Source organism: Clarias gariepinus, chromosome 20 (genome assembly GCF_024256425.1).
Source record: "Clarias gariepinus isolate MV-2021 ecotype Netherlands chromosome 20, CGAR_prim_01v2, whole genome shotgun sequence".
Taxonomy (NCBI): Eukaryota; Metazoa; Chordata; class Actinopteri; order Siluriformes; family Clariidae; genus Clarias; species Clarias gariepinus.
The window spans coordinates 14,942,835-14,962,382 of NC_071119.1; the positions used below are offsets into that span (position 1 = coordinate 14,942,835).

The following is a 19,548-nucleotide window of genomic DNA, read 5'->3' on the forward strand; positions in this document are numbered from 1 at the left end:
ACACAACACTCCCACTGGACACATAATCTATTCATGCCATTCTGTAGAACACATGAGTTTTACTGTGTGCTGTGTCTGTGTTTTCTGCACATGCTGCATGCATACTGTGTCTCATCATACAACTGATGCACAGTTGGTAGTAAATGGCCCAAAGTGTGCCAAGAAAATCTCCCCCACACCTTTACACCATCACCACCACCTCCATGCTTTCAAGTTGTTCACACCATCAAGATTTTCCAATCTTCTATTGACCAATTTTAGTGAGCCTCTGCAGATTGCAGCCTCAGTTTCTTGTTCTTGGCTGACAGGTGTGGCACCCAGTCTAGTCTTCTGCTGCTGTAACCCATCTGCTTTAAGGTTCGACGTTTTGTGCATTCAGAGATGCTCTTCCTCATAATTCAGTTGTAACTAAATGTTATTTGAGTTACTGTTGTCTTTCTATTAGCTTGAACCAGTCTGGCCATTCACCTCTGACCTTTGGCACCAACAAGGCATTTTAACCTGGTTCTTAGAGAACTGCTGCAGAAACATTTGTAAACTGTAAACATGTAAAAATAAGAGTAGATCATCAATTTTGGAAACCAGCCCATCTCGCACCAACAACCATGTCACATAGCAAGTAACTTAAATTACCTTTCATCCCCATGCTGAAGCTCAGTTTAAACATCAGCAGCTCATCTTGCACATGTCTACATGCCTAAATGCATTAAGTTGGTCCCATGTGATTAGAGATTTGTGTTAATAAACAGTTGAACAGGTGTAGCTAATGAAGTGGTTGGTAAGTATACAATATATTCAAGCACACACACACACACACACACACACACAGACAGAAAGCACCTACAGTTTGCACACTTTTATTATCCCTGAGTCCAGCAGACCGGAACACCACACACTGTGCATAATATAAATGTGTAGCATGGTGCACAGTGTGCAGTCATTGAAAATGTATTGTTTTATGGGGCGCTGGTAGCTCAGCAGTTTGTGGATCTGAGTTACTGATGGGAAGGTCGGCGGTTCAATCCTCAGCTCCACCAGACTGCCTTTGTGGGCTCTGGGTGCAAGGCCCTTAACCCTGTCTGCTCCACGGGCGCTGTATCATGGCTGACCCTGCGCTCTGACCGCAGCCACCTAGCTGAGATATGTAAAGAATTTCACTGTGCAGGAATGTGTATAAAGTTGCTTAAATACTTTGTGTTCTTCTTAGAAAATCTGCCCAGGCCAAAAAGTCTGATGGAGGAAAAAAATTAAAAACCCAATTAATCACAATATTTTTCTTTTAATAAACAGTGAAAATGTGTCCCACAGACCCGAACAACACACAAGGGTTAAAATTAGATTACTACTTCAACCGAATCAATTCCTTAGACTGCAATCTGTCACAATTTGTTAGCAAACATCAGTGGCATGTACAAACCAAAATAATAACTGTGCAAGCAGAATTCCAGAAAGCAGCCACGCTGGCCTAATTATTTGTGAATTATAAACTGGATTGATTGAAAACAATTACAGACAGAATTCACACAGTGCTGAAATTACTACTTCTGGGCTTCTGTTTTCTATTAGTAACTCCTTTTGGTTACGACCAGATTAAATTAGGGTTCAAATTTGATCACAGACATAAACTGATATAAATGTCATTATGCTTAACTCTGAGTACATATAGGAGTTTTTTTTTCTTTTTCTATTTCATTCTTAAGTGTTGCTCAACTGTCTAACAAACTATCCAAAAGAAAACCACAAAACACGATGTCTGTGAACAGAATGTTGCTTACCAGATAAAAAATAGCATGATTGAGCTTTTTTGCATTTTCATAAACCTTACACTGTTAGTTCCAAGTGTTTGCGTTGGTCCCTTTACTTTCTGGTACTGAACTACAGTACAGTTTTTTTTGTTTGTTTTTTTAAATCTCTATGAATGTGAATGTACCTATAAGAAATACCTTGGAGCGTCAGTAAGAAAACCCTTTTGATTGTATGCTTTCCACTGTCTGGTTTTATTAGTTTGAAAGTCATTGCTTTTGATGTCACCATCACGCCAAGCCCGTCTCAACCTTCCTTAACCCTCTGATGTAAAATAAGCATCTTCTGTGAATAATGCAGAACAGATGTGGCCACAACTCAATTTATTTAGGTGCTTTCATGTAAACCATCACTTATTTCATGCACCATCACTCAAAGAATTACTCACATTCTGTCACAATTTCTCCACCGTCTGCTTGGTGGCACAGAGAGTTCAGACTTGTCTTCATCTTTTAAAAAAAGCTACATGGCTACCCTGGGGATAATGAAACATTGAGGTTTAGAATTTAATGAGCCAAATAAATAATTTCCACCCAATGTGTAGCAAATGCTGTTTTTTTAAGGATGCATGTTTAATTAAGTCTTTTTTCCCTTGACTGTTTTATCCCATTGATAAAAAGATTACATACAGTATAAGGTTTGTTTGTTTGTTTGTTTTGTTCTGGAAGCAGTAACATCAGGTATATTAGCTATCTGCACCCATGCTGCCTGTTGCATAATATGATTGATTCAGCTTGTCAAATTACTTTCTTTTTCTTATTTTATGATATTTGGAAACAGGCTTTTATTGGTTTAAAACAAGACTAGAACTGGAGCACTGTAATTAACTAACTTTTGTGCTTGGAGTGCTTGCATACATAAAAATCTGGATAAAAAATCTGGTTTATTTTGGGCAAGAATTTTATTTTCTTTTGTATTTTTGCAAAAGGTCGTGGCATTTATTTCAAATATATAAACATAAACACTTGTTTACTGTTTGAGTGCCACAGGGAAACCTTGCAAAAGGTTTTTCCATGTTCTCTTCATGCACATACATACATAAATGGAATCATTCCAAACAATGTACATGCGGCCGTGCGATTACAAGTCCAGCCTTCAAGCAAGCCCTGGGTGCAAACTCATGTATTTGAACCAATTGGGGAATTTTCTCTTAGGGTGGAAATACAATATACTTTCTTTTAATTACATATCCTACATTCGTTTGGTGTGTAGCTTGTGCACGTCCTCGGAAAAAAAAAAAATGCAACACCCCATACATGCCTGCAAGATGTATTATGCATAACAGTAAGGGCAGTGTAGTCAGCAGATGCATTAAAAATGGTGGACAGTTTCGAGGAATGGTTGAGCCACCAGGTCTTCAATTACTCTCACATCTCACATCTTTTGCATAGTGACAAATATGCATCAGTATGAGAGATGCAACCTATTTTACATGTCAGAATGGAAACTAAGCACCCCAAGTGTCATCGTGTTTGTTCTAAAACTTTATGCAAAACCATCTGATTAAGTTTCTCTGTGTGTGTACTGGAAGCCTGTGTGTTGAATGTAGGCAGATGAGCCGACAAAGAGTCGAATAAATACATTAAATAAATAAATTTACAGTTAACAGCAAGTGTGTTTCTGCACTACGAGCAGTCGATGTGATGGTGCTAAACTATCCAATAACAAGCTTTTCCATTTTACTGTCTTTGGTTTTAGGCACATTTACATTCAATGTGTATAAAATAATTAACACTTACATTTTTTTAGTTTACAGGTTTACAGTTATACTTCATCACTGACCAAATCGAGTCTAGGCCAATGCAATAGTTATGCGGTTGCTGCCATAGTCATTTAGGTTAATACTATAAAATTACTACCCTCCAGACCACACCATCTCGATTAGATTCAGTTTCAGGCATTCTGGAGGAGCAGTAACCTAGTTTTATGCCCTCTACTTCAGTTACCGCCCTTGCGGCACTGTACTTATTGGTCATTGTCCTGGAAAAAAGTGGCTGAGGTTGTCTGAAATCTCCCAGTATAGGACTCAGCAGTGTCTCTGACTACAGATTTCTCATATTAAGACTGATCATTATCCCTAATTATCTTTTTAACAATGTCACAGAAGTGACAGCCCAGATGTGAAAGCTCAGTTGATATTTAGGCATTGATTTTAGAAGCATCTTTATCAATGTTTTATAGGATGGACAATCGCTCTACATCCTTAGACTCCATTACATATGGACATATCAGACAAGTCACTAGTAACAGCAGGGTATTTATTATAGACGAAAGTGGTTTATGTATATTCTAAGCAGCCAAAACATGGTATTGGTGCTAAAAAGTATGTAAAAAAAAAAAAAAAAAAAAGAGTTAATTTTCAGATAGGATCATATAACATCATTTTTCATAATACTTAATGTTTTCTCATCTCCTGATACATGCTTCATTTTTTGAAAATATGCATACACATTTATATTTGAATCAAATTAAAAGAAACACACTTGCTAAATACAATTTCATGTAGTGTCTGTAACTTTTTTTTTTATTCAAATCAATAATCTCAATTGCCATTAAGATGAAAGTTGGCTAATTTAAATTTCATACAAAAAGACATAAACCTAAAAGCTTATTATTCCAAAATTACTGAATCAGGATATTGCAACATGAGTTTTTTATTCTGTAAAAAAAAAAGAAAAAAGAAAAAAAAATCTCATGCAAAGCACTGAGATAGCCCTGGGGTTTTATTGTTATATGTGTTATTAAGAATAATCATTGGGCAGAATACAAAAACCAATTTCATTGCCCATTGCCACATAACAAAAGGTGTGTCTCATTTGGAGCATTTAAACAAAATCACTGTTAGTAATTTTGGGGAATTGCAAGGAATGCTTTAATTTAAGCAACAATTTTTACAGGACATATGCTTCTAAAAGGTTACACCAATTTTTATATCAATAATCATAAAGGAATATGCATTATTTACATTTTAAATTATTATTGTTTAAAGAAAGACAGTATACCTTAATCTCTACAAAACTGGAAGTTTAAATCTGAAGCTGAAGTTTAAATCTTGTAATTTTTAGGGAAGCAAGATTAATCACTTCCATACACACACACATTTTCTGTATCATGTATAACAAAAATAAAATAAAATCGGCGATTATTTCAGAATATATTCAAATATTAAATATTAATATAAGATCTTCCTATTTAGCTGGATTAAAGAGCAAGCTTAAATAATGTAATGTGTTTTGTGGGCTAGTTATAGATAAAGTCTGCTCTGCCATTTAGTCTTTTAATTTAAATCAGTACATTTAAAACTGTTGATAGACTATTGCTCGTTATCAACACTGATAACCCTCAGTTGATTTGCTCTTTCTTGGCGTGTTATCACATGTGATCTATTGCCATTTCATTTTACAGTATTTGTTTGTGTCTATTTAATTGCTGATATGTAAGCAGCAGTTTTCATCATTTTTTTCTGTGCAAGTTCACAGGAATCTTTTTGTGGACAGGAAAATACATTTACCTTATTATACTTTTTTTATAATTAAAAAAAAGAGGAACTGTTGTTTTCTATATGCCTTACTGTATGTTTTTGCTTACAGGCACATTCTGCACTGAGAAGAAAGACCCCTGCAGTTCACAGCCTTGTGGAAACAGAGGCAAATGTGAGGAACATGGTGAAAAGTACATTTGCATGTGCCCAGAAGGCTTCACCAGTTCCAATTGTGAAGTGAAGCTGGAACACAACTGCACAACGCTTGGCTGTCAGCAGGAGCAAGCATATGGCATTGTCAAACATGTGAGATCCTATTCCTTCCTACTTTCCATATTTTTGGATTCATTTTCTTTCCCTAAGGAGATGATTTATAGTAAATGTCATATGTATATTGACAAGGCCCCTTTTAAGCAGGATCAACTTGTCACTTGAAAGGCATCAGCAGTCTTTCGGGGTGGCTTTTATGGCACTTTACAGGCCTGAAGTGATCTGTTGCACATTCATTCAGAAATTTGTGTTACTGAAAGATAAGCTTTTCTCCTCGAGCCATTTCTAGAAGTGCCAGCATTTTGGGATCTCGTGAAACTTTAGGTGAAAGGTAATTCAACTGTTATGAGTGGAAATGAATTGGCTAAAAGTGAGGGTGATAATGGACTAATTGTCTTTGGTGACCTTTCCTCGTCTTCCTTATATTTCCCACCTGAACCCGGTTATAATTCCCATGAGGCATTTCAGTCACTTGAAAGTGCGGACAGTAAAACTTGATGGCTAATCCACTTTCCTTCCGACATACACTTAACATTAGAATGGTCTATTCTACATTAATTAGATGTGTTCGTGGCAGCTCCTGAAGCAGCTCATCTGTTCGAAAGTGAAATAACCCTTTTCTGTTCATTGCGTATATGCTAAGTCCAACAGCAGCAGACAGCTCTATATTCCTGTCATCTGGCACTGTGGTCCTTTTATATTGCTTATCTTTGAAGGGCCAGGTCTGAAAATAGTATTGATGTCAAGATCAGTTAGACAGAGCGTGGAGTGCACAGCTGGCTAATGACTTCTCTTTCTCTGTTTGTGCTTTAACATTCCTGCTTCACTGGAGCTGGCGCTTATTTGTTTAAAGGTGCATCTCACTCAACATCCTAGTGCTGCTAGTAAAAAATAAATGCTATAAGGAAATGGTTCCTGTGATGCGGTAATGCAGCATTGTTGGCTTTGCTAAAATTACTGTAACTGTGCAATATGGATTAAAGAAAAAGGTTATGATTTTGGATATTGCGATATTGTGGTAATACTAATCAGGAACTCTCTTTTAATGTGTTCCTGATTTACTGTGTAGCAAATTGTAAGACATTTTTTTATTTATTTGTATTTTCCAGCAATAAATAAGAGAAATGGCTATAATTTCCTCAATAAAACAAACCATGACGAAACATTTTAACAATAAAGCAAAGCTCTATTTAATCTGCACGGTCCAAATACTGGCCAACTCGCCAGTTCCTGCCACAATACATACAGCGATATAGTGGCCATACAGGAGCATATTTATTAAGCTTCTAAGCTAGTTATGGAAAATGCCTGCTGGGAACTGATTCTCTTCAGGCAGCCATGTTTTTGATGTAGTTCAGTGTTGTAAAAAGTAACAGCCACAGACCCATGCAGTACAACAGTTTGGTCCTGAGAAACAGCATTTTGAACTAAACTCCGAACTCAATGAACTCCCCCACACAGTGGCCATTTCAATGTAATTGCATCAGAAAGCAAAACATAACATTTAAATTTTATATTTCATGGCCATGCTTTTCAGTAATTAGGTAGTCATTAAAAATGCCATTACATATCTAAACATAGATCCAGTAGATTGCTTTATTGTACACAAAATGAATAGTGTCTCCTAGTGCCCAATTTTAATGAGACTGCATCCAATATGGAACGGGTCCATACTCTAAACATCTATGAGTTGTTTAAGATGATAGTTAAATGTTAACCTTGCCAAATGGTTACTGAAACTGTTTGGCAAAATAACCAGTGGTTTTAATTAGCAAAGTCGAAAAAAGCAGAAATAAATGTTTCTTGAGCAGTATGCTAGCCTTGTGGTTAACACTGTAGCCTTGTACCTCCAGGGTCAACCCTGGAAATATAGCTGTTGTTTCTGTGGCAGTTACTTAATGGGTAGGGTTGCCAGCTAGATGCCCAATTGTCATTCACACACTATGTGCAGTTTGGGAACGCCAGTTAACCCAACCTGCATACTGTACTGTGGGAGGAAACCGAAGTGTCTGGGGTAAACCCATTATGCAAGAGGAGAACATTTAAACTCCATGCACACAGACCCGAGGCAGGAATCAAACCCTGACCCTGGAGGTGTAAGGCGACAGTTCTCACTACTAAGCCAAAATGCCACCATCAAAAGCATTAGGGACCCCTAAATGTATATAAATACAGTACCTATTTTAATGCTGATATAAGAGCCGCATTACTGTATTTCCATTGAGTCTTAAGTGTTTACACAGAATAGTGTGACACAAAAAAAACAACAGCTTCCTTTTATTCAACCATCGTGTTAGTGACCATGTGCTTATTGTAGCATCATATTCCTGTTCTTGGTTGTCAGGAGTGGAGCCCAATGTGGACTACAGGTATTGTAGCATGTCAGCTTCATGATTTGGCATGGTGTGTTTTTCCCTTCACCACAGCTGTGAAGTGTAGTTATTTGAGTTACTGTAGACTTGCTGTCAGATCAAATTACTTCTTATTCTCTATTTATAAACTTTAACTAGCATATAAATGATCATTCTTTATACCTGGAAAAGTAGTGCTGATATTCAGCATTTCATTCCGTTATCTCAGGAGTGATAAACACAGTTGATCACGCTGCTCCAGAGGTGATCAATTACCTTAATGTTTTCACATTTACATCTCCTTCACATCCAGTACCTCTAAAGCCCATGTCTGGTTGTACATGATGATCCATGACTATGGCTGAGTTTATTTTTATTCAGTTTGATGTGAGTGTGCACAGAATGGTACTTTTGTGCGCTCAGGTACAAAGTGCAGGGAACAGAGAGAACATTGCAGTGCTTTTTTGTAAAAAAAATATAGCATAAAGGAGAGGAGTGTTATTGCAGGTGGATGCACTTGTACCGCATGCACTACATAATACTGGTTATATGTTAGACTACTAGGACCTGGATGGTGAAATTTATGTATGAATTATTGAGTTTTGCTCATTTCTTTTCACTTTTCATTGCCAGATTCTGTTTGCACTTGTATATACATTAGCTGTCAAATTTGTTATATTTCTAATATTTTTAATGAGCAGTTGATCAATTCTAGAGCCCTCTGGTATGACTAATTGCAGAGAAAATAGTAATAAGCCTTCCCTCCAAATCCACAAAAAAGCATGTAGTCTGGATGGGCATATTCCCAAGCCCCCTCCAGGATTCCTGCCAGAATAAAAAACTGGTCCATCGTTCCACAACCAGGACGGAATCCACATTGTTCCTCTTCAATCTGGGGTTTGACAATTGGCCGAACCCTCCTTTCCAGTGCCTTAGAGTACAATGCTCTTATAGTTGGCACACACCCTCTGGTCCCCCTGGTAACTGGAAAGAAATTGACTTAGTTGCCGTTCTTATGTACAGTGGTAGCTCAGGATATGAACGCCATGCCTCATAAAAGACATTTTCATCTGCATGAAAAGCATTTTCAGCATAAGGTTAAACGAACTGAGCTGAACTCTGGCTAAGTTGTGCGTATGTCCGGGAGCCATTCAAAACTTTGCGTCAAGTGAAGCAAGTTAACATATTTCTGGTGTTTTTTTTTTCTATTCTGTGCATGATATAGTGAAGAGATTGCTGTTCCCAAGAGTCATTATAAATAAGAGTTAAGTGAGAATTTAGTTGGGTTTTTACTTCATTTGCATGTCTTTTTTAAACGTTTTGATTGTTTTTATATCCAAAAATACGATTATTGTGTTAAAAATTGGTAATATTGGCAATATTTTAGGGTGGCTGGAATAGATTATCTGCATTTACAATATTACCTATGGAAAAATGTGTTTCGCAATATTGAAGTTTGCTTTAAGAACTCGCCTTGGGAATGGATTAAATTCATATGCTGAGGTACCACCGCACACATTTCACGTATCTGTTCTTTACTTGAGTGTTTTTATTAGAGGATACTTTTTACTTTTACTCCACTACAACATTGACCAATAAACATATGAACTTTGCACTTCACTACATTTCCACATGGCGTTGCGTTTCATAACCAGTGTGATGTGTAGTGTTTGAAGAGGTAATATCAGCACCTGCTGGTTATTATGCCTAATTGTATTTCCTCTGTGATAAGCTTAATCATGTAGCAGGTGTTTGAAATCACAGGTGCAGATAGAGACAGAAACAGCACGCCCATTGTCAGGAGAGAGAGAGAAAGATTTACTAAGAATTAAAGACTACTGTGAAGCAATGCGAGTTCAGTACTTTTAACACTTAAATCAATTAATTTGAAGGTAAAGGATTGTGTAAAAGTCTTGAGCCACTACTTATTTCTTTATATGAAATTCAATTCATTTAATTATGTAGATTGATTTAACGAAATGGGAACACTCAGCTTTCAGCATCACCAGTATTCTAATTATCTGTCATCATCTGCACCTGTTTCTCAGTGGCCTTAAGTTAGATGTTTGTTTTTTCCTTGTTTTGTTTTATGCTTGAATTATTCATAGGTCATGAGGGCCAAAAACCTTCTTAAAAAGAGAGGCAAAAAAGATATACTTCTGGAAGCCTGGAGAATTTTTCTTTAAGAATACATAAATAATAATAATGATAATAATAAGAATGTTCACTTTGCTTACCTCTGCAAACATTGCCCTTTATCTATATTACTGGCATTAACTAAGTTATACTTTTTAGATGTGTACCAAGCAAGATTAAGGGAAGAGAAAGGGAAAGTTTCACTATAAACATAATAATCAGCGGCTCCTCCGACTGTCTGCGTCCTTGGCTCACAAGGTAAAAACTCACAGGTCAAAACAATTCACCTGGATAATGTCAGAAGCACAGGCCTATTTCACTCACTCACTTACTCACTCGCTCACATTCTGTGCCGCTTTATTCTGTATACAGGGTCCCGGGGGGCCTGGAGCCTATCCCAGGAGGCTTAGGGCACGAGGCGGGTTACACCCTGGACAGGGTGCCAATCCACCGCAGGGCACACACACACACTCACTCACACACTATGGGAAATTTTGGGAAATGCTATTTATCCTAATCTTCATGTCTTTGAACAGTGGGAGGAAATCAGAGAACCCGGAGGAAACCCGCCAAGCACAGGGAGAACTTGAAATTTACCTATTTCACATCCCTCATTATTTCCTCTTTACACTGGCTTGAATTTTATGTGCATTTAGTGGACAAGAAAGCTAAAAATGATGTTTTTAAGGGCTCTCCTAAGTCAGCATATCAGTCAAAAATTGGAGACGGAGACCGACCCCATAAAACAAACAAACAAAAAATTGGTTATTACGGTTACGGTTATTATGGGCAACTCCCAACCAAATTACTACACTTGCTGCAGGTTTGATTAGGGAGTTTTCAGCCACATCAGATGAGAACATTTTAATGACCTTTTACTAATAGCACGGGGAAGAAGTGACAAATAACAGCACTCTATTAGCTCTTGAGCCTAACGTTTTTTTTTCTGAGGGGCATTTTGTAGCTATTGCCTCACTTATCTCAACCCATACATCTCTGTGGGCTGTAATAGCAGAGATCACTCGAGTCAATAAATTTAACCAGGCTCTCAGGCAAAATGACGATGGGGGAAAAAAAGACAGAGAAAACAGTAAATTAAAATTCTAAATGAAGAAAGAAATGGGAAATAAATGACACTGTGTGCGTGAGAGAGACGGAGAGAGAGAGAAAGAGAGCAAGGGAGAGAACACATCCTCATCACCATAGATTATGCATATGATTGTGTAACCTGTTGAATTACTTCATTTATCTTAATTAGCCTAAATGTTAAGCGATAAAGAAAACACTTCTACAATTATTTTCTCTGTTTGTACTGTGTATTAGGGCATCTTTGTACAGATACAGTGGTGGGCAAAAGTACAGTATTACGCAGCATAAGGAGTTCCTACTAAATATTGTTCATTTATAAAATAAAAAAATATATGTATTCCTGTCACTAAACATTAAATTTTACTTTTGGCTACTACCAAAGTTACCTAAATGATTGTTTTCACCTGCTCCTGTCGAAAGGTTGGCACAATGGCCAATTTGATCAGCGCATAACTTGAGACAGATTTTTACGCCTGATACCCTTCCTGATGCAACCCTTACATTTTATCTGGGCTTAGGACCAGCTCTGCATCCAGTGACTGGGGTTTGGGCATTGAGTGGAAATTGAACCCTGGCCTTTCGCATGCGGTCAAGAATTGATTCCGCTGGCTTCCGCTCTTTCATAATTTGAGTCCTGGAATGTGCCTGTCTCATCAGGGAGGAAAACTCCCTAGATGTGATAACCTTGTCATTCAGTACATTCAGGTTGTCAGCTGACTTCATTTAATTGCTTCATAATGTTTCTAAACCTAGACCTGACCACCTGAAGCAAGCACAGGTGCTTGGGCAGTGGGCATGGGGGTGAACTGTATGCATGAGAGTTAAATATTTTTTAAAACCTCTTCTGAGGTTAGTTGGGGGAAATGATATATATATATTTATATATATATATATATATATATATATATATATATATTATAAAATATAAATAAAATGTAATAAAAAATAAAACTCGTATGTTTTATAGATCTATTACACACATACTGATATATTTAACTGTTGGTGATTATGGCTTACAGCTAATCCGGTATCTTAGAAAATTAGAATATTTACTTAAGAACAATAAAAAAAAGAAAAAAAAACTGAAATGTTGGACTATACTAAAATAGTATGAACATCTACAGAACTCAATAATTAGTCAGGCTCCCTTTGCATGAATTATTTCAGCAATGCGGCATGGCATGAAGGTGATCAGTCTGTGGCACTGCTGAGGTGTTATGGAAGCCCAGGTTGCTCTGATAGCGGCCTTCGGCTCTTCTTCATTGTTGGGTCTGGTGTGTCACATCCTTTTCTTCACAATACCGTACAGATTCTTTATGAGGTTTAGATCGGGCAAGTTTGCTGGCCACTCAAGCACAGGGATACCAAGGTCCTGAAACCAGGTATTAGTATTTTGGCAGTGTGAGCAGGTGCCAAGTCCTGCTAGAAAATGAAATCATCTCCATAAATCTGATCAGCAGAGGGAACATGTAGTGCTTTAAAACTTCCTGGTAGACGGCTGTTCTGACCTTGGACCTGATGAAATGCAGTGGACCAACACCAGCAATGACAGCGCTTCCCAAACCACCACTGACACCAAGCAAGTTGAATTCTGTGCATATGTTCTTTTCTTCCAGATTCTGGAACCTTGATTTCCAAATTAAATGCAATATTTGCATCAAATCTGAAAAAAGGTCCTTGGCCCACTGAGCAACAGTCCAATCAGTTTTGTCCCATTTCTACAGTAATTTTTTTATATGTTTTTATATTGTTTATACTTTTTAGTAGTTCACCATTTCTGTGTTAGATTTTTTTCTGAGGCACTGAATCTTGGATTTTCTGTAAGCTGTTAGCTGTAAGCCATAATCATCAAAATAAAAATAAATAAATACTTAAAATATATCAGTCTGTTTGTAATGAAGCTGTATAATGTTTCACTTTTTGAATTGAATTACTGGGGGGAGGGGGGGATATATAGTAAGGCAAAAAATTATTTAGTCAGCCTGTAATTTTCATCATAGGTCTACCTTACTTATGAAAGACAAAATAAGAAAAAAAAAATCCACAAAATCACAAAAATCCACAAAATCACAATCACAATCATCTGGGGCTCCACGCAAGTTCCATCCTCGGGGTCAAAAAGATCACATGAACTGTAAGCAAAAATCCCAGAACCACACGGGGGGACCTAGTGAATGACCTGCAGAGAGCTGGGACCAAAGGAACAAAGGCTACCATCAGTAACACACTGCGCTGCCAGGGACTCAAATCCTGCAGTGCCAGACGTGTCTGCCTGCTTAAGCCATTCTAGTCTAAAGTCCAGGCCAGTCTAAAGTTTGCTAGAGAGCATTTGGATGATCCAGAAGAGGATTGGGAGAATGTCATATGGTCAGATGAAACCAAAATAGAACCGTCTTTGGAGGAGAAAGAATGCTTAGTTGCATCCAAAGAACACCATACCTGCTATAAAGCATGGGGGTGGAAACATCATGCTTTGGGGCTGTTTTTCTGTTAAGGGACCAGGACGACTGATCCGTGTAAAGGAAAGAATGAGTGGGACCATGTATTTTTTGGAAGGAGTTAAAGGTCCGTGTTGCCCAGCGACAGCCACTAATAAGGGTGTCACGATTTCGATTTTAAATCGAAATCGATCAATAATTCATGCTCAATCTCGATTATCGAATCAAAAAATGGAATCGTTGATGCTGCCACGCCCCCATGTCACGTCAGCTTGGCTTGCCAAGCGAAAAAAAAAACCACGCTTGTTGAAGTGCTGCGAGTCAACCTAACAGCTACAACAGCCAAAAGATAGCATGGCAACTGCAGACGCAGGAGACTTGTTGACAGAACTTGAACCCCCTCCTCATTCACTGAAGTCACCGGTGTGGAAGTATTTTGGATTTCCAGTGAGTTATGTTGACAACGTTCATGTTGTCGACAAAAAAAACACAGTTTGCAAGCTCTGCTATGTACGTATACCATATTATTCCACCGGCAGGGCACCTCTGCAGGCACCACAAAAACATACACTTGTCGGTTTAACAGACAAATCTAACACAACCTACTCTCCCGTCTTCATTTGGAATAAAACTTCCAAGTAACTCAACACGTGCAAAGGCAATTACAAGCTCGGTAGGAGTATGTATAGCCACGGACACGCGACCTTATTCAGTGGTAGAAAACTGCCTAGGTTTTAGGCATTTAATTACAGTAGCGCGCTAGAACCGCGCTACGAAATCCCAAGTAGGACGCATCTCACAGCTACGGTGATACCCTCCATGTACAATAATGTGAAGGAGAAAGTTATTGAAGGTCTTAGCAGTGCACATTTAGTAGCCTTGACTACAGATTGCTGGACCTCCAGAGCAACACAGAGCTTCATGACTGTCACAGCGCATTACATTAATAATGACTGGGAAATTCAAAATCCAGTACTTCAAACTCGCCCCTATATGAAGCTCACACAAGTGAACATTTAGCAGAAGTGGGTCAGATATTATTATATTGCATAAAAGTCTTAAAATGGCATAGCTTGTGCTTTCAAATTTTTTTTTTTTTAATCGAGAATCGAATCGAACCGTGACTTTAGAATCGAAAATATAATCGAATCGAGGATTTGGAGGATCGTGACACCCTTAGCCACTAAACATCACTGCTCTAGAGGAGATCTGCATCGAGGAATGGGCCAAAATGTGTGCCAACAGTGTATGAAAACCTTGTGAAGACCTACAGAAAACTGTTGACCTCTGTCATTGCCAACAAAGGGTATATAACAAAGTATTGAGATGAAATTTTGTTATTGTTGACCAAATATTTATTTTTCACCATAATGTACAAATAAATTCTTTAAAAATCCTACAAAGTGATTTTCAGGATTTTTTTTTTTCTCTCATAGTTAAGGTACATCTATGATAAAAATTACAGGCCTCTCTGTAGTGGGGTAAAACCTAAAATAGTTTATGGCTTTTAATTTCCTTATGGTTGAGGACAGATAGACAGATAGTGTAGTTTCTTACTTACCTCAGGCTCAGCCCTTTTCTCTCTACTGTTTGTTCTTGCTACATTCCGATTCTCCTTAATGAAAAAAGAGAAGCATATACAGAGCGTTGCTAGATGTGAACTAGACAATTAAGATCAGATTCCTATAAAAACTATTTTGCTTTTTGTTATTGCTCAGTGATCTTTATTTTACTTTGAATAATGCTGACATTTTGTCTATTGAACACACTCATCTTCTAAAGTGTTAAGTAAAAAAAAAATGGCTATATCACGGCAAGTAATGATGGAGAACCAAATGATTAAGGGTTGTATATTGAGACGAACAAGAAGTGACAGGACAGCAGCTATTAAGGTTAGGCAAGTTTTCTAACCTATTTTCAGTAAGAGGCATACATTCTTAAATTTAATTTAAATTTACCTTCTCTGCCAGTCTCTCCTGGGACTGCTTCACCATCCTTTTTGTTTTTACTGCACTAGCTCTGTAGGTATTTAATCTCCTTCCTTTACATTGATTAATCGTTATTGATGCTAAGCCCCACCAATGTGGTGTCATCAGCAAATTTGATGATCATGTTGTCCTTGAAACTGGCTGTGTAGTGTAAATAGCAGTGGACCGAACCCACAGCTCTGTGGGGTGCCAGTGCTCAGTATAATAGACTTAGAACTGGTTGTCCAGAATCCTTGACACATGGTACTATTTAGGCCAAGTACCAGTTACTAGTTTCAGCAAAATGATTATATTAAATGCTGAACTGAAATCAATGAGCAGAATTTTAGTATAGATGTTGTTATTATTATCCAGATGAGACAGAACTGTGTGCAATGTTGTGGTGATGGCATCCTTAGAAAATCAGTTGGGGTAAACAGCAGAGGATTTAATGCTGGCAGTGATGTAAAGTTTAAGTAGTTCAAAGGATATTATCACTTTGGGGGCTAGGGCCACTGGATGACAATAACTTAGACAGGCTACCACAGATTTGTTTGCTAAAGGTATGATCTGTAGATGTTTCGGAGCATCTGGGCCTGACTGAAGAACATGTTAAAGAGGACTGCAGGACATCTATAGAGCATCAGCAAATTCTTTAAGTACTCGGCCAGGGATGTTATTGGACCGCTGCTTTCCATGGATTGACTCGAGCAATGGTCCTCCTTGCACGCCCAAGGTCAATTATCGGAGCTGACTGAATGCAGGATATGAGAGGACTCGGCCTTCCTCTTTTTGTGGTGTTAGATGTTTCATGGCATTCAATTTATTGAGGCTGTCTGAAAGTAAAGTGTCACTTGCATCCGTATTCTGCCTGTACTTTCTGTCATTGATTGATTTCCCTGCCACATGTGCCTGGTGTCCCCGCTCAGAAGTGGCTGTGTATCCTGCTTCTGTAGGCATTGTTCACTTTCCTGATTTCATATGAAAGTGTGGATCTGGCTGAACATAGCGCACTGTTGTCCCCTGACCTATAGGCTGTGTCCTGAGCCTTCAATAGAGAGCAACACATGTGACATCCAGTAAATATTACGTTACTGATGTTTGTGTAATGTCTCATAATGCTTATCCTAAAACCGCTGCAAGTTTATTCTCTTATTTTGCTTACACACCCACACACTTACGCACACAATAATGGTGCCTTTTTCTTTTTTTTCTTGTGCCCCAGTGTAATGCCTAATTTGAGTGCTGCATCTTCCCAATCAAGTATAATAATGCACTGAAGGATAGTATAATAATCTCGCATTTTGGTTGATTGATGGTAGTTTATTGGGTCTCCAGGGCCCTCGATAATGCCCCTGAATGGGTGCATTACTTCATGTGCTTCCCTTCTTACTCTTGCCTATTAAACTAGAATAGGTTAAATATGAACTTATCAGACCTCATGACCTTTTTACTCTGCTCTGATGTCTAATGTTTACGCAACCTAGCAAATTGTAAGCCTTTTCTTTAAATTAACCTTATTAATAAGTGTTTTTTGTTTCATTTTTTTTATGACGACATGAGTGTTTAGCTCCAAACCTGTGAGTTCACTGTGTGTGGAAATGCTTCTAGTCTCATTTTTTAACCCAGCTATGATTTCTGCTGTCAGTGTTTATGATGCCACCTCACCAAGTAGAAGTGAAATTAAGAATTCAGCATTATTGTTCCAGGTTTTAATAATATTTTTGGACAATTTCTTGCTTGATGTAAGCCAATAATATGAAATGGCTACTTTTTGCCAGGAAGTTTTTTAAGTTTGGTTAGTTACCTAATGTATTTCTTTTGTGTGTGTAACTCAAATATTTTTTTTTTTTTGCATTGTTTAAAGAATGTTAGTGATTTTATTATCCTAAAGGAATATAAATTTTTACAAATGCTCACATTTTAATTGGTTGAAAATTTGATTGTGATATATATTTTCACAATATATAATAAAAAATATGCTCTAATATTTTCAGTTAACTCCTTACAGAGTTTGCATTTTAAAATCTAAGGGGTTAAATTGTTTGGAAAAAAAACTACCAAGGGTAGCCATGCTCCACAATGACCACTTTCATAACATAATACAAAAAAAAATGGTTACCAAATATTGCTGTTTTTATAATATTTACAGAGTCCATGTGACAGTTATCCCTGCGTTAGAAACTCGAACCCAGTGGCAGCTGACATTCTATGTCGCATAGTTTCTACAAAGGTTTTACTAGGAAAAACTGTGAGAAGATAATTTTATATTGCAAGCTGCATTTTATTACATGCTTGAATGATGGATCATGTATCCACCTAATTGGTGAATATGATGAAGTAATCTGATATTGTGGCAAAGTAATGAAATACCAGCAAACATATAAATTAAAACTTTATTTTGATTTGAACTGCACATAGTAAGATCTTTTTTCTACTGTATATTTAATTTTTCATTTTGTCCTTTATTATGTTTAAGGCTATATACAGAATTGCCTGTTTGTTATTAATTTTTTATTACAGTGTACAAAACAACTCATTGTCATGTTAATCAATTTGAAGAAAGTGGAAATACAGTTAATGACAAATGTTGCATTATGTATTTACTGCTGTAATTAATTATATAATTGGTCAAAACTTATTTATTTTTACAGTTGTAGCCATATGGCAATGAATCAAAAAGTTATTAAGACACTTAAAAGTAGAAATAATTACTAAAAAATATCTGGTCATAAATATATTTAAACTCGAACAAACATGTCAGAACAACAACAATGATGACAATGGAAGAAAAGCATGATATCTAGACCGAGTGAGTATCTATGGACAGTTTAACAGTTGTGGTCTTAAGGAGAAGTTTGAGACCTGCATTCAAAGCATTGTACGCATTTCAAATGCTGTCTTTTTGCCTAATTCCATTTGCTTTAAGACATTTTCTTCCTTTCTGATTTGCCACTGGCTTCATTTGCACCTTTATTTCTTAGATGGCTTACTTGTCCCATCTAAGAACCATGGAAAGACAAATATGCTACCTTCATAACACCAAAATATATTGTGCCCTGAAAGTATTCATTTGTAAAAATTTCGCCCATCCTCATTTTGTCATTATCATGTTAGTGGCTGTCCCCATGATTTATGTGTGTCCTGGAGTCCTAAGCATACCCCTCAATACTAATAACATCATACTGTCATTCTATCAGCCTCATAGGCTCTTTTGAGGGATGTGCCAGAAAACTCTCTTATGCAGGGGATAGATATTTGTTCTTATATGTCACGGATCATATCAAATTCGGAATTGGTTCCTTAAGATGTAGGTCAGGGTCTGTACTGGTTGTTGAATATTCACAATATGCAAACAGCATCAATGTAGATGAAAACCTTTGGAGGCAATTAGTATGAAGGTCAACATTGGCTTCAGTTTTCTTGTAATCAAATTCTTCCTTTTTTATTTTAGATAATTATATAATGTGTACAATTGAATCTTATTTTCTGATTTGTTCTAGGTCCAACTCCTTATCACTTTATTCTTAATCTGTGTGTACATCTTAATTGTGCATGTGCATGTCATGACTTTCCGACAAAGTTACAAATTTATCTTTGGTGCAGAAATTGCAATAGATAAATCCATTATACAGCTATTATATTTCCCTTGCACTCACTGAACATCATGTAGTGCATGTAAAATATGTTTAATGGCATGTGACCATGGTCAAGCTAGCGGCAATTTTTTTTTTTCAAAGTTGTTAATGATAGTGGTGGGGCAAAATCTATTCGAAAAATCGATTTAAAAAAATCTTATGTTTGCACTTAAGGTGGTAAAATGTTGCAGTTCTTCTTTAATCCTATAGGTGGCTTTAAACTATTCACAAATTGGCAGGATGTGTAGCAGTAGATAATGATTTGCTAAGTTTGTTTAGAATAGTAACAAAATGCAAAAAATATAACATTGAATTGGGATATTTATAAAATTGTGATACTTACAAAATTGCTATACAAATCAAATTAGCATTTGC

At 37.1% G+C, this 19,548-nt stretch overlaps 1 protein-coding gene across 1 annotated transcript in view; it reads left to right on the plus strand.

Moving 5' to 3' along the window:
- eys (eyes shut homolog) overlaps positions 1–19,548 on the plus strand; it is a 330,983-nt gene that overhangs the window by 27,935 nt on the left and 283,500 nt on the right. Inside the window, 3 exon segments of the mRNA XM_053479756.1 lie at positions 5,394–5,590; positions 7,872–7,923; positions 17,769–17,870. Coding sequence (XP_053335731.1) covers positions 5,394–5,590; positions 7,872–7,923; positions 17,769–17,870 — 351 coding nt within the window.